This window comes from Emydura macquarii, unplaced genomic scaffold (genome assembly GCF_026122565.2).
Source record: "Emydura macquarii macquarii isolate MOO-44397 ecotype Brisbane River unplaced genomic scaffold, CSIRO-AGI_Emac_v2 contig_1043, whole genome shotgun sequence".
Lineage (NCBI taxonomy): Eukaryota > Metazoa > Chordata > Testudines > Chelidae > Emydura > Emydura macquarii.
This window is the reverse complement of record NW_027131180.1, coordinates 7640058-7659394: the sequence shown is the minus strand read 5'-3', so window position 1 is coordinate 7659394 and position 19337 is coordinate 7640058. Positions and strand designations below refer to the sequence as shown.

Genomic DNA, 19337 nt, shown 5'->3' with positions numbered 1-19337 from the left:
TGTCCCCTGCTTTCAACCAAAGTGAGAGAAGAAGGGAAGGGCTGGGCAGGGGGCATGCCCCTGGGCCCTGGCCTGGGGGGGCGCTGGCCAAGGGCCCTGATCTTGGTGGAGGGGTGTCAACCAGAGCCTCGGAGGAGGAGCCGCTCCCCACTATCGCAGGCGGTCAGACCCCTGCAGCCGCACCGACTGTAGGGTAGTATCAATCACTAGCACCTATCAGAATTTGAGACCGTTCCAGACCTATGTCCCCAAATCTGATAGGTCCTAGTTATTGGCACTACATCAGCAGCCAAGGGCTCCCGCTGCAGTAGGAAGCATCCTCCGCGCTGGGTGCAATGAGGGAGCCACGGGGACCAGAGCCCATTACGCCCTCCTCCCCCTGTGGGGCTCCCACCCACCCCACCCCCACAGCAGAGGCAATGGGGGACAGTGGGAAATGGGCCCACAGGACCCCATCCACAGGATGCTGCTTCCGTTGATGAGGGGGCAGTGTGGGAGAGTGGGAAATGGTCCAGCATACAGTGGCATACCAAAGGGGGGGCCTCCTGTGCCCCCTGCATGTCATGAAGGTCAGCCCGGAGCCCCTCAGGCTGAGGGTGCCCCATCCAAGACTTTCAAAAGGCAAGAGAAGCAAGGATAGCGAGAGGATATTTAATTGGATGAAGCTGGATTGCTACATGATGGTGTCTGTTTTGTGATGTTCCCTCTACACAGCCCATATTGGTGATGTGTGTGATGCAAACATTGATATACAACATCAGAACACAACACTGATTATTTTGTGGGATTATTTAACACTTCATTTATTGCTTGGGCTCTCCAGCTCTTCCAGACTGAACCACTGCTTCAGAAGCACATAATTATATATAGAGAGAGGTGTTAAGAAATAAAGTCCATTGTGGTACCGTATGCTTGAGTGCTGTCACAGAGGAAAGGCTTCTTGTCAAAGAAATGGCACTCTAGGAATTATGTAAACTGCCCATTTTAACCAACCTTTAGTTGGCCTCTGTGCCCCAGTAAACAATCTAACCAACGAAGGAATGGACATAATGCCATCCAAACACATGGGCATGAATGTAGGCTGCCAAAGTCAATAGATTGTAAAAGATCCTCCAATACGGTAGCAAAAGGCAAAAATGCTAGATGATATATTCTTGAAGCTTCATTATACAGATATGTGATTTAGTTAAAGAATTAATTAATTACTGAAGAGATGTGTAGGTATTTGAACTGAACAAAACCCAGCACCAGGTATTTTGCTTTTGACATATATTACTGAGTGAGCTGCACGTCTCACCCCCACCTGGTTTTGTCAATTGTTAGGCCTCTAGTTGTCACCTGAGCTGGGGATGTAGTCACACAATTCTCCTACTCTTAGACCAGGCCCTGGGATGCAATCCCCTGGTATTAACCATGAAAGATTGCCTCAGCAGATCTGACTTAAGCTAAGAATCTGCAGTTCTGTTCTCTCAGGGACAATTACAATGCTAAGCAGTGACCTAATACATTTCTAAAAGCAAAGTATCATTTATTTAGAAAGAAAACATTCCAGAAAAAACTGGTAAAAACAATAAACCTGTCACTATGCATGTCTAGCTTACTAAGTATCTAACTATTATCCACATGGGAATTCTAGAAGAATGAATTACCTATAAAAGAGATGAGGTAGCTGAGGCAATATATTTTATTGCACTAACTTCTGTTGGTGGAGGTACACACTTTTGAGCGAAAAAGCGCTCTTATCTGTGTCAGCTTGTCTTCTTGCTAGAGTTCCTTGTTAGACAATAGCCTGGATAGCCTCTGACAACTCAACTCCCCTTCTCAGGGATCAAATAACTTTTAAACTGTTTATAGCCATTTTGATTTCAAAGTTCGCCAAACCTGGCAAAACAAGTTTGCATCTTCCTTGGAGACAGAAGGTAAGATCCTTGAAACTAACAGGGTCTTTGAAGCATATGCTTGGGTGCTCTGATCTGGGAAGCTGCTGTGTGTTGCCTTACTGTTTATTCTTCCCACAGTGATCTAGTAATCAACCAAGTCATCAGGATTTTTTTAAAACCCATTATATAATACTTCCTGCCACAGACCTGGCCACATACAATTTTAATAAAATTTCATAAAATGAATATCAGTATTCATAACACTGTTATGTTCCAGCTCCCCTTCTGTCACAATATGGAAATTGCAATAGCCTATTATGATAGCTGTTTTCCATTTCCGGGAACAATTCTAGACTGCAGAACCACTTTTGGTTCTCAAGGTATAACTTTCAGGGTTTTACATGTGTGTTTGAGGCCTCTATAAATGATCACAACTACCAGGTACCTTTTTGTGACATTAGTTGTAAGGTATCAAGATTGACAAATCATTGTAAGACAACAGGATTCTTAGATTGGTTTTAAGTGTTCATAAAGATCACATAACATTTCTGTTGAATAGCCCCTAAAATATGAAGCAAATTTTTTTTTGTTGGTTTTTTGTTTTTTTTTACTAAAGGTTTTACCCTTATACAGCAGTCCTATGTAAATTAATAAGAATGAAGCCCAATAGAAATTTAAAAGGGTTAAACTGCAAATTATTGTAAAAAGTAGCAATTATACAAAATGTTATCCTTTCTATAGCTTTATAGCAGGGATGTAAGTCTCTACTAAATTCTATTGGCTGGTTCAAAAATATCTAGAGAATAAATTACATTCTGTAGGCCCTTCCTTTAGGGGTTATTATGAATAATACTGGATTTTTTTTTCTTATGTAAAGTGCAGCAACAATATTGCTTGGTTTTTTTGTTTTTTTTTTTAACCAGAGTTTACTTATTTCAGGTAACAAAGAGTTTTTTCTGCTTTAAATCAGACTTGCACAAAATATTGCCCTTCAAGTTTTCTTTTAAATCTCTCTCGATATGCTGCTCACGCAGGGATAAGATCAGTGTTCCACATCAGTTAAGACTCCACACTCTTGGTGGAGGGTAACTCCATGAGGCCTAGTGGCTGGAAGTGATCATTTCCTCCTCACATCTTCTTGGGCAGCCTATGGGGGATTAACAGAGCAACTGTGATGATACTGTTGCCTCAGGCAGCAGGTAGTAAGTAGCACAAGGCTCCTTCAACTTTTGTCCTCTTTGGGGGAAAAAAATCTTGTAAATCTAGTTAGTAGTAGATCCACTTCCATCTCCACACCCCTTTCCACTGCAAATTCCAACATAAAAGAACCCCTGTGTAACTCATGCTAGCTATCCATAAAACTCACTGCTATAGATGTTACGGAGCCAAAGAGTAACCTTTTCAATGGGACTTTGGCTCCTTAATCACTTTTGAAAATTTTACCCAAAGAGTTTAGTGGAATTCACAAAAAAGAGTAGACATTTATATGAATAATGAGAATATCATTATCCTCAGTTAAGAATAATTAAGATAAAAATACATAAAGGCTCATGCTTTAGGATAAAAAAAAATATGCAATCACCAGTTGCCTGGCTAAGGAAGAAAATTCCCTCTTGCGGCATGTAATTGCATAATATTCTAGTATATGGGGTGACTCATTCCATTGAAACATCCATAAGAGGCTACTGGACCAGACAGAACCCCTAGTCTAGTCAAATCTGATATAGTCTAGTATTCCTATGACAGTGAAATACAACTATAAGTGGCTTGGAGCTACTCTCAATTTTATGTGTGTACTTTTTTGTATAACTAGGCTGCTCTACAGGAATTGGAGCAAAGGCGTCCCCAATTGGAGGAGTTAATAACTGCAGCACAGAATCTAAAAAACAAGACCAGCAATCAAGAGGCCAGAACAATCATTACTGATTGCAGTAAGTGGTGATTCCGCTACTATATAACTCTCCAGGCAAGAAATATAGAGAATGTTGTAATGATAACTTTTAAATATAGCATTTTTCAAAGTATGTTTGCCATGAGAAGTAGAAATTATCTATTTTTATTTATGAGGCAATTCTTATACAAAATTTGCCAAATTGCCTGTGAAATAACATGTATTTGAAAGTCAACAATTAAGTCTTACCAAAGTGTTTTTATTTTCTTGTCGCTTCTTCTCACCACAGGTCAGGAACTCCTTAGCTAAGGAAATAGTTTTCTCCTTTAAAAAAAAAAATTCCTAAAACAGAGAGGGCCTACTTTACACTAGGGTTGGATACACCCTTTCAGAGAAAATGAAGGAGTTCTCCCATAATCTTCACAGAAAACTTGCACTGAACCATTTTGGAAAGTTTGATTTCTCCCCACCTCCCATTATTTTCTATGTATATGTGAATGCTTTCCATGACAATGCATCGAAGAAGTGGTACAGATAGCTGGTGCAAAATAGTAAGGGGGCATCTCCCCCCACATATTATGTTGATTATGTTGCATACCAATTCCTAATCTGGCCCTCTTATTTGAAGTAGCACCTAGAGACTCCATTTAAGGATTGAAGCCCTATGTGCTAGTTGTGGTACAAAATATTTAATGGTATTATATAAGTAATTTTCACATACTTCCTTGTTCTGGCTGGGACCTGAAGCACAGGGTTGCTGTATGCCTGTTTTCGTATTTGCATCCTGAGCAAAAGCTGTTAGCATCAGAAATTTTATGAAATAATCTGTTCTCGTGAGAGAATAGCTGAATCCCAAGAGTTCAGGTTAATTCAGATAAAATTTGCATAAGTACCTGAACTTGTGGGTTCTTGTTCATACCAAATATATATAGTTCTCCTATGATTAGCTTGTGCTAAGGTTCCATTAAGTATTTGTAATCCTTTTCCTTGTTGCATATAATTGTATATATCTATACTCCATAGTTTTATAGAGTCTACTGAAGAAATGTAATGCAAGCATTCATGTGAATTGTGTGTATGCCCAGAGTCCTTTTTTACAGTAAAACTGCACTTATCCTCCATTGAAATTGCATGACAAATGAGAGGTGAGTATATACCTTGAGTCTGAATTAAAAAAAATACCCAACCATAAACCATTAAAAACGTTATTGTAACTACAAATACATACTCACTGCATCAATAATTACATGTATCTTTTTGCATGAAACTTGGTGAAGGTTTTATATGATTTTGATCTACATGGTCTCCTAACCCCACTAGTTTCACTTTGACTTTGAATGTATTTAAGATTTATATAACAAACAAAGATCTTTTCATGGTTAAATTAGGTAATATTTTATTTAGTAGGCAGAGTGATCATAAATGTGGCTGTCTTTCTGATCTGTTGGATACACGACCTGTTGTCAGATGGTATCTTCTACACTTTTAAAATTATTTTATTTTGTTAATGAAAATATTTTAATGTAACTGAATATCCATATCACTGGAATTACAAAGGTTCCTCGTTTCCTCCTCCTAATTAGAAGAAATGTTCTCAGAACGTTTTTGATCCAGTCTTCTGAGGGAGCAGTCTGGATTCATGAAAGTGTTATCATGGTTAGATATTTTCTGTTTATAGGATTTTAACTACTAAATGGTATTCAGAAGAGTTATTTATCTATTTTTGAATTTTAAAGCATGGATCAAATGGATACATAGTTCAGATGTGATTTTTTTTTAAATGCTACTATACATATGTAGATGTCAGAATGTGGCATTTATGAGTTACCTTTTCTTAATATATGCCAATTGTGGGAAATTATCACTATTGCACAACTATTTTGCTATATATTTACATTTTTCCTTATAGTAAAATGATTAAGTGTTCTCAGTTTGGTCTAATTTCTGAAGTTCTTAGTCTGACTTCTTATAGAGGATAATAGAAGGTTTGCTTCCTTTGAAGAGTGCTTCAAAGGAGATCACCGCAGGAGCAGGGCCTAAGTGAAACCTAATTAAAGATTTCAGGATGTGGACTCAGTGTGAAGAACAGTTGAATGGTTTGTTAGTTACTGCTGATTCATTTGAAGCTAGTAATATTTGGTTCTGTTAGTTGTCCTACTTTCCCTATAGCTTTTTGTGGAAGTATCAGACAATGCAATATTTTCTTCTAAAATGGTCCCATCATCTGTTTTTTTAAGAATGTTATCTTTCTAATAATGGTACAAATTCCTAAGTCCTTTATCAATTTTTCTCACTCCTTCCTCTTCATGCTGATGGGAGTTTTGCCTAATTAAGAATCCAGAAAAAAACTGCCTAGTATTGCTTAGAAGAATTATAGCACTGAACAAACATTTACTAAATAATAAGCCTCACAATAACTGCATTAGTAATTAAATATTAGTTATTCTCATATTACAGATGTGACAATGGAGTCACAGGAACTGAAGTATCTTTTTCAAAGCCACACAGGAAGTCAGTGGGAATATGGAAATAAAACTCAGAAAAACTGATTTTTCAGTTTGCTGTCAGTTCCGAAACACTAAAAAAAAAATTCAATTTGGAATTTTGGGTAAATCTAAAATGTCAGAAAAATTTAGTTTCTGGTTGAACAAAAAATGTTTTCTTCACTCCGAAACGAAGCCATTCCTTTGGACTTGGAGCATTTTTAATGGTGGTGTATCAAGGGTCTCCGGTGCCCGGGGACCAAGCCTACATTTGTGCCACCTGCCTCACACCCTCCCATTCAGGGAAGGAGGGGTCCCGACGCCACCTCCAACTGCCCCGGGGAGGGAGGACTGTACCTGAGGGGCAGGGGTGCAAATGTAGGTTGGCTCCACTGCCTCCCTCCTCCCCACACTTAATAGCCATGCGGCGCCCGCCTCTTCTACTGCAACGGCACCCCACACAGCCCAGCACCAGCTTGAATGGGGTGGCCTCACCCTCAGCCTGGGGAGGGGGACTGGGCTGGCCCTTCACGTTGCACGTGGGGCGCAGGAGCGGAAGCAGGAGCAGCTGCCCCTCAGCCTCGTGTGCCCTCCGCCCGTCATGAAGGGCAGGCCCTGCACCTCACCCGCCCGCCCCCCCACACTTACCCACTGCTCCAGCCCTACAGCTCGGCGCCGGCTCAGATGGGGCAGACTCACCCCCCCCCCAGCCTGGGGGGGCCCAGGTTGGCCCTTCACAGTGGGTGGGGGGGAGGGCACATGAGGCTGAGGGGCATCTGCTTCTGCAGCCTGCCCGGCTCCCTTGCCCCCCAGGCCGGGGGGAGAGGCCGCCCCATCTGAGTCTGCACCAGGCTGTGGGGCTGGAGCGGAGGGTAAGTGTGCTCCGGGACAGCCCTGCACAGAGGCTGGGGGGCGCAGGAGGCTCTGCACCCTTCAGAGCCTCCTGCGCCCCCGCCTCCTGCGCGTGAGAAGGGCCGGCCTGGCACCCCCTTGCAAGCTAGTGCCCGGGGGCCTGGGCCCCCTCAGCCCCACCTCGGTACACTACTGATTTTTAACCTTTTTAAATAAAAGAAAAAGAAATGAAGGACTAGATTCATAAAATGAAGGAGTAGTGATGGCAGCGCCACCCTCCTTATAACTAGAAGCCCAGTAATTAGGGCATTTACCTGGGTGTGGAAAACCCACTTTTAAATCTCTGCTTTGGAGAAACAGTACCCTAACCACCAGAATATTGTCTGTTTCAGGGTGGGGCTTTTTCAGTCTCTCCTGTTGAAAGTTTTCCGCTTTATATAAATGCTCATTGGAGCAAGGATTTGAAAACAGGTCTCTCCCTTCCCAGGTGAGTGCTCTCATGATTGGGCTACAGAGTCATTCTCTCTCTCCTGCTCTCTCTCATCCAGTGACTATTCAAGTATTACAGCTGAACAGCTTCAACAGGAGAAATTTAGAGAGTCCTACAGTGAATAGCTAGTAAGTTCATCACTAGGGCACTCACATGAGATAGGTTAAAGTCCCTGGGTTAAAGTCTGCTCCAGAGCAGAGTCTCAAACTTGCGCCTTCCACATCAATGGGAGTAACCACTGGGCAATTAAGGGAGCATCACCAAAACCACCTCCTCTTCATGAATGGTGCCATTTTGTGATTTATTGCACTTTTTTTTTTGTTCAAATCGACACAAATTCACAAAATGTTTTTGTTGAACCAAATCTTCATTTTTCATTGAATTTTTTTTTGCTCAGCCCTACTCTCGAGTTACTGGCTCCCATTCCTGTATCAAGCCTTCCTGTTGCCTGCTTTACTATATATCTTATCTATTGAAAAATCTAAATTTGAGTGTTAGTTAGAAAAGGTTATTGCCTCCAACAGATATTTATAGGAACCAATTGTACTGAGGTGGCTGTATTAGATCTCTTTGAAATCTATGAAAGGGGATAAAAAAATCAAGTCATAAACAGCATTTTTTAAATAGAATTGGCTTAGCGCTGCATAGGTTTAGTCTTCCTTGTGAAAAATAAAGACAGAAAAGAAATAGAAGCTCATAAAAATTATTTCCTTTGTTTGAAGCCTTTTGTTACCCTTTCTTATCTATGTGAAATTCCAGGAGCAACAGTAGTTAGAAAAGACTCATCTGGATAAAGAGAAGCTTGTTTAATATTTATATAATGTTATATTAAAATAACTTTTCCTTCCCTTTTGTCCTGAGGAAATCTAGTAAAAAAGAAATCCCTCTGCTCTTGAAATATCCTTAGTAGAGAGGTTTGTTGTAACACTTCTATGTGCTATTCATTAACATCTTTGTGTGTATAGTACCAGCTCCAAAATGTTTGGCTTTAGCATTGGTCAGAATTTTTGGTTCTTAAAAATAAAGTTGAACCAATTTATAATCATTTCAGATATAGTGAAATTCTATTTATTTTAGTTGGGTTTTTTAATTCCTTTTTATTTGTTTTCCATTCAGGAGTGTGTGTATATAATTTATAATAAGCTGACTTCTGGTTTTGGTCAAGACTGGAAATGGAAGCACCTAAATAGTAACTTGCTGGAACCAGGAAGTTCCAGAAAATTTCCATAGGCCTACCTTCCTGATGAGTGTCTCAGCCCAGTTTCTAAGCCGAACATAAATTTGGAAAATATTTTGAAGTTTGCTTTCACTATTGATTTATAGCCCAATTGTGTAATTTGGCTGCTGCCCTGAGTATGTGGTGATGTGGAGATACCAAAATAAATTACATCAGCTTTAAAGTAATGTTGAAAAATAGCTTCTTAATGGTCCAAAGAGTCTCTTTCTCAGGAACTACATGAAGCAAAAGAAACACGTGTAAATTTTCAGTAGCTGAGTTTAAGTAATGAACTGCCAAAACATTTTTGATAAGTAAATTAGGTTATGTTGCATTCAATGCATATATAATTATAGTAAATATAAGCATTTCAAGGACCTTTATTTTGACCACTAATCACACTATTGGAACTAGATGATTTTCTTTTGAAATGCATTTTGACTATGGCTTTCTAAAACAAATCACAAATACATGAATAATTTATAATGAAAATCTTCTAAAGTGTTGGTTTATTTATTTTTTAAGAACATAGCCATACATTATTAGTTGTTAAAAGAGCTGTGCTTCAAGTACACTGAAAAGAATCTGAGTGTGCAGCTACATAAAAATAAGAATACTTTTATTGAATACCTTGCCTTATCTGACAGCTTTATAGCAAAATTATCAACTTATCATTCTCGTCCACACCAAACGGTATGCAACCTCCATAGTGAGTTACTGCAGTGCTGTTGTCCTCAACATCTTAATAAAATAGCTATCTTAATAAAATTGTAATGTCACACATGTGGTTTTATTCACAGCTGTTGAATATCCTTAAAAAGCTGACCACTTGGGGGGAAAAAAATCAAAGATGTATAATCTAGAATTTGTCATCCAGCAGTCAACCCTTTCTGGTTCCAAAGATGTGTTTTGCACATGAAATTTGTTTTGACAATTAAGATATTGATCTTCTTCTGGCTGAAATGTTGAAAAAACCCAATATAGATCTTATTTCAAGAGCTTATTCATGAGCAGTAGTTTCCTTAAAGAAATCTTCCATAAAGATTTAATATCTATTAATCATTGGACCCTCTTCTTTACAATTAAAATTATTAGGGCTCGATTATGTCTCCTAAGAAGCTTACTTGTGCTGAGGAAATGGAAGGAGTGCACTACCTAAGTGTTAAAGTCAGTGGGAAATATGGCTTTGAAAGGATTAATATGTCCTCAGTGCTGGGAGAACTCGCCTTGCTATTACTTTGAAATCACTATCCCAGCACAGTACTGTAGCCTCAGCCTAGACACATTCCCTTCTTCTGTGTAGCAAAGTGATTTGGAACCCTTAAGAGGGGCGCTGCCTACCCTGGGGTGGTATAGGGTGCTTGGCCCTTTAAGAACAGGTGTCCTGGGACATGTAGATCCATGAAGGATCTGGGAAATTTTAATTCCTGAAGGCCATCTGACCATTCATAGTGTATAAGGGAAGTTCATGACTCAATAGACAAAGATGGTGGAATGATGCTCTGCATTTACTCTTAGGGGAAACCTGACTTGAAAGTGAGCTCTCTACTAAGTTTAAAATCAGCCAGGAAAGACAATCACGTGAGGAAGCCTAGGGAAAAGAAGACGCCCCCCCCCACACACACCTTTCTTGGGGGAATGTGAGGCATTATAAGAAAGTCAGAGGAAGGGTTGAACAGGAAAAGGTCTAGGATGAAGACTTGTAAGATTCTGTTAAGACTCTGTGGTCAGGACCAAAAAAGAGAGACTCCGAGCAGAGGAGTATGCTTGTTTGAGAGACTACTTAAAAATGATTTAGAATATGTTTTATGGTGTGAAGAAGGTGACACTGGGCAGCAAAGCGTAACTGGAAGAAATCTCCGGGTAAACTTTCCTCTTCCAAGTAGAGGACCAGGATCAGTACTTTCAGTTGAGGAAAGGAAGAAATATCTCATTTACACTGTAGTCAAGGAATGGAGCTTGTCATAACATGCTAGAAGACCTGGAATTTGAATAGCCAAGCATACAGCAAGAGCACTGGTGTTTGATTGATTGTTTATTATTATTTCTTTTTAACTCTGGTGACCATTTCTCTTCTTTGGTCCCCTGCTACCTTGGAAAAATGGATTCTAATGAGTCTGGGACAAGTCCGGAAAGGTACCATTGATCTCTGTGGATAAGGAAGGGCAAAGACTTAATTTAGCCTGGGAAGAGCAAAGATTGTTTTTACTGGATTGTTTTGGAATGGAGGGGTTGCCTTTATGACTTGATTAGAGAGCCAGGTCACCTAACCCTCTCTAAACATCAACCTACCTGGCCATTAGGTGGAGACAGGAGGCCACCGATCAGAAGAGGGGAAAATGATGACCAGAGGTGAAAATCTTATTTATAGACTGCCAACACTAGTGGCTTTTGCCCCCTCTAGTGTCTGAGTGTCTGTGGCCACAGGACAGGCCTCTGAATGGGCATGCTAGAGATGCTGTCCTCCCTCTAGTGCATCTGCACAAAAGGAGACGTAATTCAACATACCACTTTTACACATAAATCTGCCTTTGGTGTTGTGGTATCCTTTTGGCTTTTGTGGGAGTCTTCAGTCAGTCAGTCAGTGAGTCTTACAGGATCAGAGTTGCATGTGCAGCCTATGATTCCTCTGGAGTTTGAACAAAATGCTGAATGCTATTCCTTCCCTAAAAATATTGCATACCTTGTTTTCCTGGGTCTCAGATTTCTAATTTAGTTTAAGATAATTAGTGAATTCAAAAGGAAGTAAATATATTCAATATGTTGTTGGTAGTCCATCGCTGATGATGATGACAATATTGTCACAATTCTCATCTATGGCTACACATATGACTCTGAAGTACCAACCCTGATGCACGGAGTTGGCCACATTAAGGGCATGGGAAGTCCATATCTATGAAGTTTGATGATGCAGATCTGTGGAGCCTTTCATGTGCAGCCTGGAGGCGATTTTGTCGATCCCATGCAAACTTGTTACATGTTGATCTTGTCAGAGACCGCTAGTGAGTCCTGTACTGCTGAGCCACTTGCTCCAGTTCTTTGAGATTGATGCCCATCCACTGAAGACTTCTTCAGGTTATCTTTGAAGTGCTTTTATGAACAACTCTGCTTTCTTTTGCCCTGCCTCAGCTTCTCATACAAGATAGGTTTTGGGAGACGGTGGTCTTCCATTTTGATCACATATCCTGTTCACCTAAGTTGTGCTCTCAATAACATTTCCTCAATGCTCATTGTGTTTGCTCTCTCAAGGATCTTAATATTGGCCACTGCCAGCAAATGCTCATTGTTGAATGGAGAGAGTGCATGTGAAATTGCTCAAGCTGTTTAATGTGCCATGTATAAATAGTCCATGTCGCCAGATGCATACAGGAGAGATGTTAGAAGCACTGCACTGTAGAACTTCAATTTGGTGGAGAGACGAATGTTGTGTTGGTTAAGGACTTTTGTTCAGAGTTGGCCAAGGGCCTGGCTATCTTTATTGATTCTGGAGGCAATTTCCTTATCAAGGGAAATGTCACTCGAGATGGTGCTGCCCAAATACTTGAACTGATCCACGTTTTTCAGCTGTATGCCTTGGATAAAGATGGCTGGTGCTGGTTGGAATGAGGTGCTGGTTGGAACAAGACCTCTGTCTTACTGAGATAGATGGTGAGGCCAAAGAGCTGGAATGCTTCAGAAAACCTGTCAGTGATGACCTGAAGCTGGTCATATCTATGGGCCATCAAGGCACAGTCATCTGCAAAAAGTGCCTCGACGAGAAGTCTGTCCAGCATCTTGGTCTTAGCATTGTCTTCGAAGATCAAAGAGGGAGCCGTCAAGTTGGTAGTGGATGTATATCCCCTGATCCAAGTCTCTTGTGGCATGGCTGAGGACACAGGCAAAGAACAAATTGAACAGCACTGGATCAAATATGCAGCCTTGATTCAATCCATTTGAGATTTCTAATGCATCAGAAGTGTCACCACTGGAAAGCACTTGCACTGTCATGCGGTCATGAAACGGATGATTTGTATGAACCTTCTTGGGCAGCCCAGTATATGTAGAATAGCCCATAGACCCTCTCTGTTGTCCATATCAAAATCTATCAGTATATATCAGGGTTTAATTGCAAAAACATACAAACCATATTTTGGAGAGAATAATGTATCTGAAAACAGAAACAGTCATTGCCATACTGGGTCAGACTCAACGTCCAGCTATTCCAATGTCCTGTCTCTAACAGTGACCAATACCAGATGTTTCTGAGAAAGGTTTAAGAACTCCACAGTAGGCAGATAATCTGCCCCCGTCATTTCTCGGATAGTTAGAGAATGGCTTCAGACCTGAAGCATGAGGTTTAATATACCTTTAGAATTTGTATGAGGATGTCTTATTTTATTGAAAGAAATATTTAACTAACTAAATCTCAGTGGTATAGATATTTAAAATTCTGAGTGCAAGCAATGGTTTATTTTAAAAGGCTTCAACAGATATTTAAATAGTATATATACTGAGACTTCCTATGTACAGTATTGTATGAAAAAATTTAAAAAGAGAAAATAAATGTTTTTCATTAAATATGGTTACAAAACTGGATTTTTGAAAACATCTTGTGCTAATTTTAACTAAACCTTGTGTAAAACACTGTATAAACTGAAAACAGTAAAGATTGAAGAGAGTTTAACATGATGAGAGAGCCTTTTATATGACTCACTTGCGGCCAACCATATAAAAGAGATTACAGTTCTAAATCTCACAGTCCCTATTATTATGTTTTCCTGTATGCAGCTCAATAGGATAGGCATCATGACCTGATATTCAGAAATGCTGCTTGCCTGTCACATACTTAATAAAGATGATTAGGTACACAAGTTTATTTTCTGCATCTCCTGTGTGAATTTAGGCACTAAATGGACACTTCAAATGGGCTGCAATTATAAGCATGACATTTTCTAAGACTATAGACAGACATTTTGCAGAAGTGAATGTAGAAGAAGGAACAATCAGCCACTCAGGCAAAGGGAATTTTGAAATAAATTTTTGCCTTTATGTGCATAAAAAGCCAATCTGGTAATTCAGCTCTGAGTAACTGAGCAAAATTTAGATCTGATCAGACTTAAAATAAAGCATGAAAGATTACTCATGTTAACTGCTAAAATGGGTAGAGTTAACAGGAGGGTTGAGGGTAGCCTAAAAAGGAGCCTTATAAATATTAGTGGACAATGTTCTCAATGACAAATTGAATTACACGAATATATTTGCCAATCCATTTATGATCTTGAATGAGCAAGAATATTGAGTGTATCTTCTGATGGGGATTTACTCTATGTCCACCCATGAACATACAGTTCATAGTGTAGCGAATCACACTGTATTCCCCAATGGCAGCTGTGGCAGTGGTATCCTCTTTAAAAAAAAATGCCACTGATCTGGTTGATCCAGATATTAGAACTCTTTTTCTCAGATGTGTCCTCTTAGATCGCAGTGAGGAAAGTGAAGTATGATTCAACTTGCAGGGGGGTGGCCAATCCTTCAGGTCCTCCTGAGGGAACAAATTGTGCTCAGCCATACATCATCATCTTCTTCCCCCTTCATTCTTTACTGTTCTTCTGAGCACACTTAGGGAGGGGTCTGAGCCTATTCTGCTTCCCATTGTCCAGCCAGTGAGGAAAATGGGGGGGAAGGGATTGGGGAAGTTGATTGGCTCATACGGGTGGATCTTTGCATTTAAAGCTTTGCTGGGCAATCTTGCTCTTGCTCTTGTTGTTATTGCTGTTTTGTTCTCCCTGCTGAGATAATGCCATGCTGTGTTTCCAGAATACGGTGGGTCTGACCAGATGGTTTTGGGCTCAAGAATGAATTGTTTTCCTCTGAGACAAACTCTCAGGGTTTTTCAGGGGGGTGGAGCAGAGGTGTTTTGCCTTCCTTGCAGCTCCCAGAGGCTCAGTTTTACAATAAAAAGGGTAAGAATAGGAATTTAATGTCAGGAAGTAATATGGGATTACCTAGTTCATCACAACTTGTGACTTATGTCCAATTCAAACAAAAGGTTGAAAGGGCCAGGTTCCAAAGCAAATGAAGAGGAGAGGTTTAATGACTGGCCTATTATCTTAGAACTCCATTGGGATTCTAAATTTAGTGCTGGGTAAATAAATGATTTTACAAGGTTAAAGATTCTTTTTATAGGCCGTTTGTGGTTTTGATGTAAAAATTATTGGGTGAAATTCTATGGCTTGTGTTATGCAGCAGATCTGGGTAGATCTGAGGTTTCCAAACTGTGGGGCACGCCCTGCTTAAGGGGGGACATGATGAGATTATCGTGAGACAGTGAGCCGCACAAAACAGAACAGAGGTGCTTCCGACTCCGAGTCAGCTGCATTCTGCAGGCTGCTGTTAGCCCCACCTGGTGGCACTGTTAGGGGGCTGCTATCCTTGCTTGACTGGAAATTTTGCCCAGGTGTGGGGAGGGGGCTTTGCTTAAGTTTGGGTGAGGCAAGCAACTGGGTAGCGTGGAAGTGCCTGCATACTGCAGGAGTGCCAGATTTAGCAGGAGCGGGAGGAGTTGCTGTAGCTGTAGCCTCATACTGTTGAAAAGCAGCAGTGCAGAGGAGGCAGAGTCTCCCCGGCAACTGTAAATGGTCTTGCTGGGCTCAGCAGCAGGTAAGAAGCAGTGACAGCTGGGCACCCAATATCCACTCTTGACATGGGGGGAAATGAGGGAGAGAGAGAGTGAACTGGAGTCACCCCAGCCTCCTTTCATCCTATAGGCATCCAGACACTATCCCTGCATCCCACAGACATCCAGCTCTTACCATTCTCATCACACCCAGCATCCTCCCAGGCACCCATCCCTGCCTTCCTCTGCCTCTTGGGGAAGTTGCCCTTCAGGGTGGTTCTAGGTGGGTGAGGGCTGGTTTTCATGAACAGTGATTGTGCATGCCCTTCCTGCTACTTCCAGACCCTTTGTCCTCGAAAGCTGCAGACACTGGCAGAATGTAGCCCTGCCAGCCTGCCCTGCTCTCACCTAGTCCCTGCATTTATGATGATGATTTAGCTCAGTGGTTCTCAACCTTTCCAGACTCCTGTACCCCTTTCAGGAGTCTGATTTGTCTTGCGTACCCCAAGTTTCATCTCACTTTAAAACTACCTGCTTACAAAAAGAGACATAAAAATATAGAAGTGTCACAGCACACTGTTACTGAAAAATGGCTGACTTTCTTATTTTGACTATACAATTATAAAATTAAAAAAAAAAATCTGCCTCTTGCTCTCTCTGGCATAATCAATTTATCTGACTGGGCTATCCCTCTCTCGTCTCCTGAGGGAGGTGGTGCGGGGGTGCGAGGGACATGCATGGGGCCTGAATCTCCAAAGCAGGGCACAGCATATAAAAAGTTTGGGAACCAATGGGCAAGATGATCAATAATGGTCACTGCTGGCCTTAAAATCTGTGACTCTTTGGGTATTTATTTTTTGTATGTGTTAAGTCTATTCTAGATCACGGGAAATTAGTATTTTCTATCCCTTTTTAGTTAAGGCATTTTTGTTTCCAACTAACTGCTAGGATTTTTTCTTATCTATGAAGTTGAAAATCCTCACAGGCACTATGCTATATTGTTTGGAAGCTTTTCACTGTTCTCCATAAAGCAGTTAATAAGCTCTGTTTTAACAAAGAAGTCACATCTCAAAAAAACCCAAAAACAATTACCCTCCTTCTTTCCTCCAGCCTGACATAGATTTCTATTTTATTTGCTGTCACCTGAACCTTTGATTGTTAAAGTTCAATCCATTTATTCATAAGGCAAGAAAATTGTCTGGAGTTTACTGCTCAGCACCCTCGTAGTTCTTTGCATCAGTTTGTTCTGCTGTTCCATATTTTCCAGCTAGTTTTTCATATGAGCAAGCTTTGGACAAGATATCCTAGTATATTGTTTGTTTATTAAGACCACTTGATTTGGGGTTATTTCTCCCAGGAACGCTCTTAGTGAATATTGAACTGTTGACATTCCCTATTTCTTTACTTGGTGGTAGGATGTAGCTAGCATTTTTTTCATCAAAATAGGGTATTACCTTTTGGGCTGCAAAATAATCTTGGACATTTTCTTTATGAATTTTTGGCATGCTAATAAAATTTTAGATATCTGTTAGAGCCACAGTGGGCAGTGAATTATTCTATTCATAGCTGTGTTACCTGTTGGAAAACTGCCAAAAGATTGAATTTACCAAGCTTTTACCCACTAATCAGCTTTTTGATCATTCCTTATACTACTCTAGCATAGTATGATGGAAGTTTCCCAGAAAGGACTGAGAGATGATCTGCAATCAGTAAAAAAATGGTTGTTTTGCTGGAGATTGGATGGCTCCAAGCAAGTGTGTGTTTGATCTGTGTCAGTCACAAACCTCTTTGAAACTGAAGGCCATCCTAGGCACCTTCCATTCAGGTTAAATGAGGGAACAGTTAAATGCCCCTTCTGACAGTTCTTGGGGCACTCAGGACTGAGAGCTCCCTTGTTCCCTGCTGCCTCCAGAGAGATGGAGTTTTTCTTGTAGTAGCTGGGTGTCAGCTTCCTGACAGCCTATCAGCCACTCATGCAATCTCCTTGCACCTATCCCAGCCCTAAATTCACCTTGCAGGTGCACCCCAAACCAATCCCCAAGTCCATTTGAATCATTCCCCTTTGATGTCCAGCCCCTGACAAGGGCTATTCGCAGAAATTCCAGATTATCTTCACTCAAAGGAACAGTGTGCCCCAATATTCCAGTAGGTTTAATGAAGAAAGAATAGGGATTTTAACTAGAAATGAGGGGAAAGGATAGCTACAACTGGGTACAAACACAAAGCAAAATCATAAAACACAAACCTGGGTCTACACTTATCAATAGTTACTGTTCTGATCTAACAAAGTAGGCTCCACCCTCAAAGGTCAGTCTGTTGCAGAGCTGGTTGGTTTCTTAAGAAACAGCATCTAAATGTTCATGAAGGCACCTCACTCCTTATAGGCCTTTCCTCAGCAAACAGATCCAGAGTGCCACTGCCTTTCTCTACATGGTTATATTGAAACAGCCTTTTGTCTTTTTCTTAGGCAGGGTGATCTCCTGCCTGCTGTAATGTTCCTTTTTACCTCCAAGTGGTTTTGATTGTTTGCAATTGTCCTTGAAAGTTTTCCATTGACTGGTCTGGGATATGGCAATGGTAAGCAATAGAGCCTTCAATTATCTTACTCTCTTGCTTGAATGGATCATCAGTGAGATGCATCACTCTTGGTGACTAATGTTCACTCCAAGTCCATAAAGCATACATTCAATATAAATACATTATTCCTTAACTATTATCTGTACAGATCTCTCATAAATACGGTTATGAGTCTCAACAAGTTACAAGTTTTCTATATATACCTTATGTGTAGTCTTTATGGATAAATATCTGTGAGACATGTTTAGTGTAGTGAGTTTTTCAGGTCTAAGGTGAGAGTTGTTTTGAAAGAACAGGGGACCCTTTGCCAAGGAGCCTCTGTTCATACCCCTTTGTTTAGTGATATCTGAAACAACGGATGCCATTACCTAAAGACTAGACTAAATGCAAATACAGGGCTGGAGATTGATTTGCTTAAAGCTGTTTGTCTTTATGTGGTTAAAAAAGAAGCAAGTAGAAAGCATCAAGAAAAATCTACATACCCCTGAGTGACATAGTTATACCGACCTAATCCCCCCATGTAAACTGCGCTGTGTTGGCAGGAGAGCCTCTCCAGCCAACATAGCTACCGCCTCTTGGGGAGGTGGCTTAACTATGCCGATCGCAGAGCTTTCTCCATCGAAGTAGAGCGTCTTCATTAAAGCACTACAGCAGTGCAGCTGCATTGGTGCAGCTAAGCCACTGCAGCATTTTAAGGGTTGGTCTACGCTGTTGGTGAAATTCAGTGGCAGTCAACAGGAGATACACAAATTACAAAGAGAAGTCCCATCGACTTCCTAACTTCTACCTGCCGAGGTGTCCCCACTACACTGCACCAACAGGAAATGCCCTCCCATTGACGCAGCTAAATCTTTTTGAGATAGGATGACCAGAACTGAACACACACACTCATGTGAGATACTATCATTGATTTATATAGTGGCATTACAATATTTTTAGTATTATTTTCTATTCTATCCCATTCTTTAAACATTCTAGCACTTCGTTTGCTTTCTTCACTGCACCTGCACCTGCACACTGAACAGAGGGTTTTCATTAAGCTGTCAACAATGACATCTAAATCTGTTCATAGGTTTTATTTTCTCTCTGTTCCACTTTCAGAGTTTCTGCGCAGCAGGATGTTGAACTTTTGTCAGTGTGACCTATATTTCTCACACCTTCTAGTTCAACAGCTAATGTTTTTTTGCTTCAAAATTAAGCTAAATATGCTCATTCCGTGGTACTCATTCACTATATTTTATACTCATTCAGTGGATGCCTCATGAGCTCTTTGGAATGTTAGGATCAGTGTTGAAGTGGTACAGGAAATCTTGGTACCAGTAATCTTACAAAGACAGAATGCAGAAGCATGTA

At 40.7% G+C, this 19337-nt stretch overlaps 1 protein-coding gene across 26 annotated transcripts in view; it reads left to right on the top strand.

Annotated features, from left to right (window-relative positions):
- DMD (dystrophin) overlaps window positions 1-19337 on the top strand; it is a 1854857-nt gene that overhangs the window by 1412960 nt on the left and 422560 nt on the right. For all 26 annotated transcript variants that reach the window (XR_010919130.1, XR_010919131.1, XM_067545076.1 and 23 more), the window contains one exon: window positions 3694-3811. Coding sequence is in view for 24 of the 26 variants with exons in the window: in XM_067545076.1 (XP_067401177.1) it covers window positions 3694-3811 (118 nt within the window). In the remaining 2 variants the exon portion in view is untranslated. The remainder of the gene's footprint in view (window positions 1-3693; window positions 3812-19337) is intronic.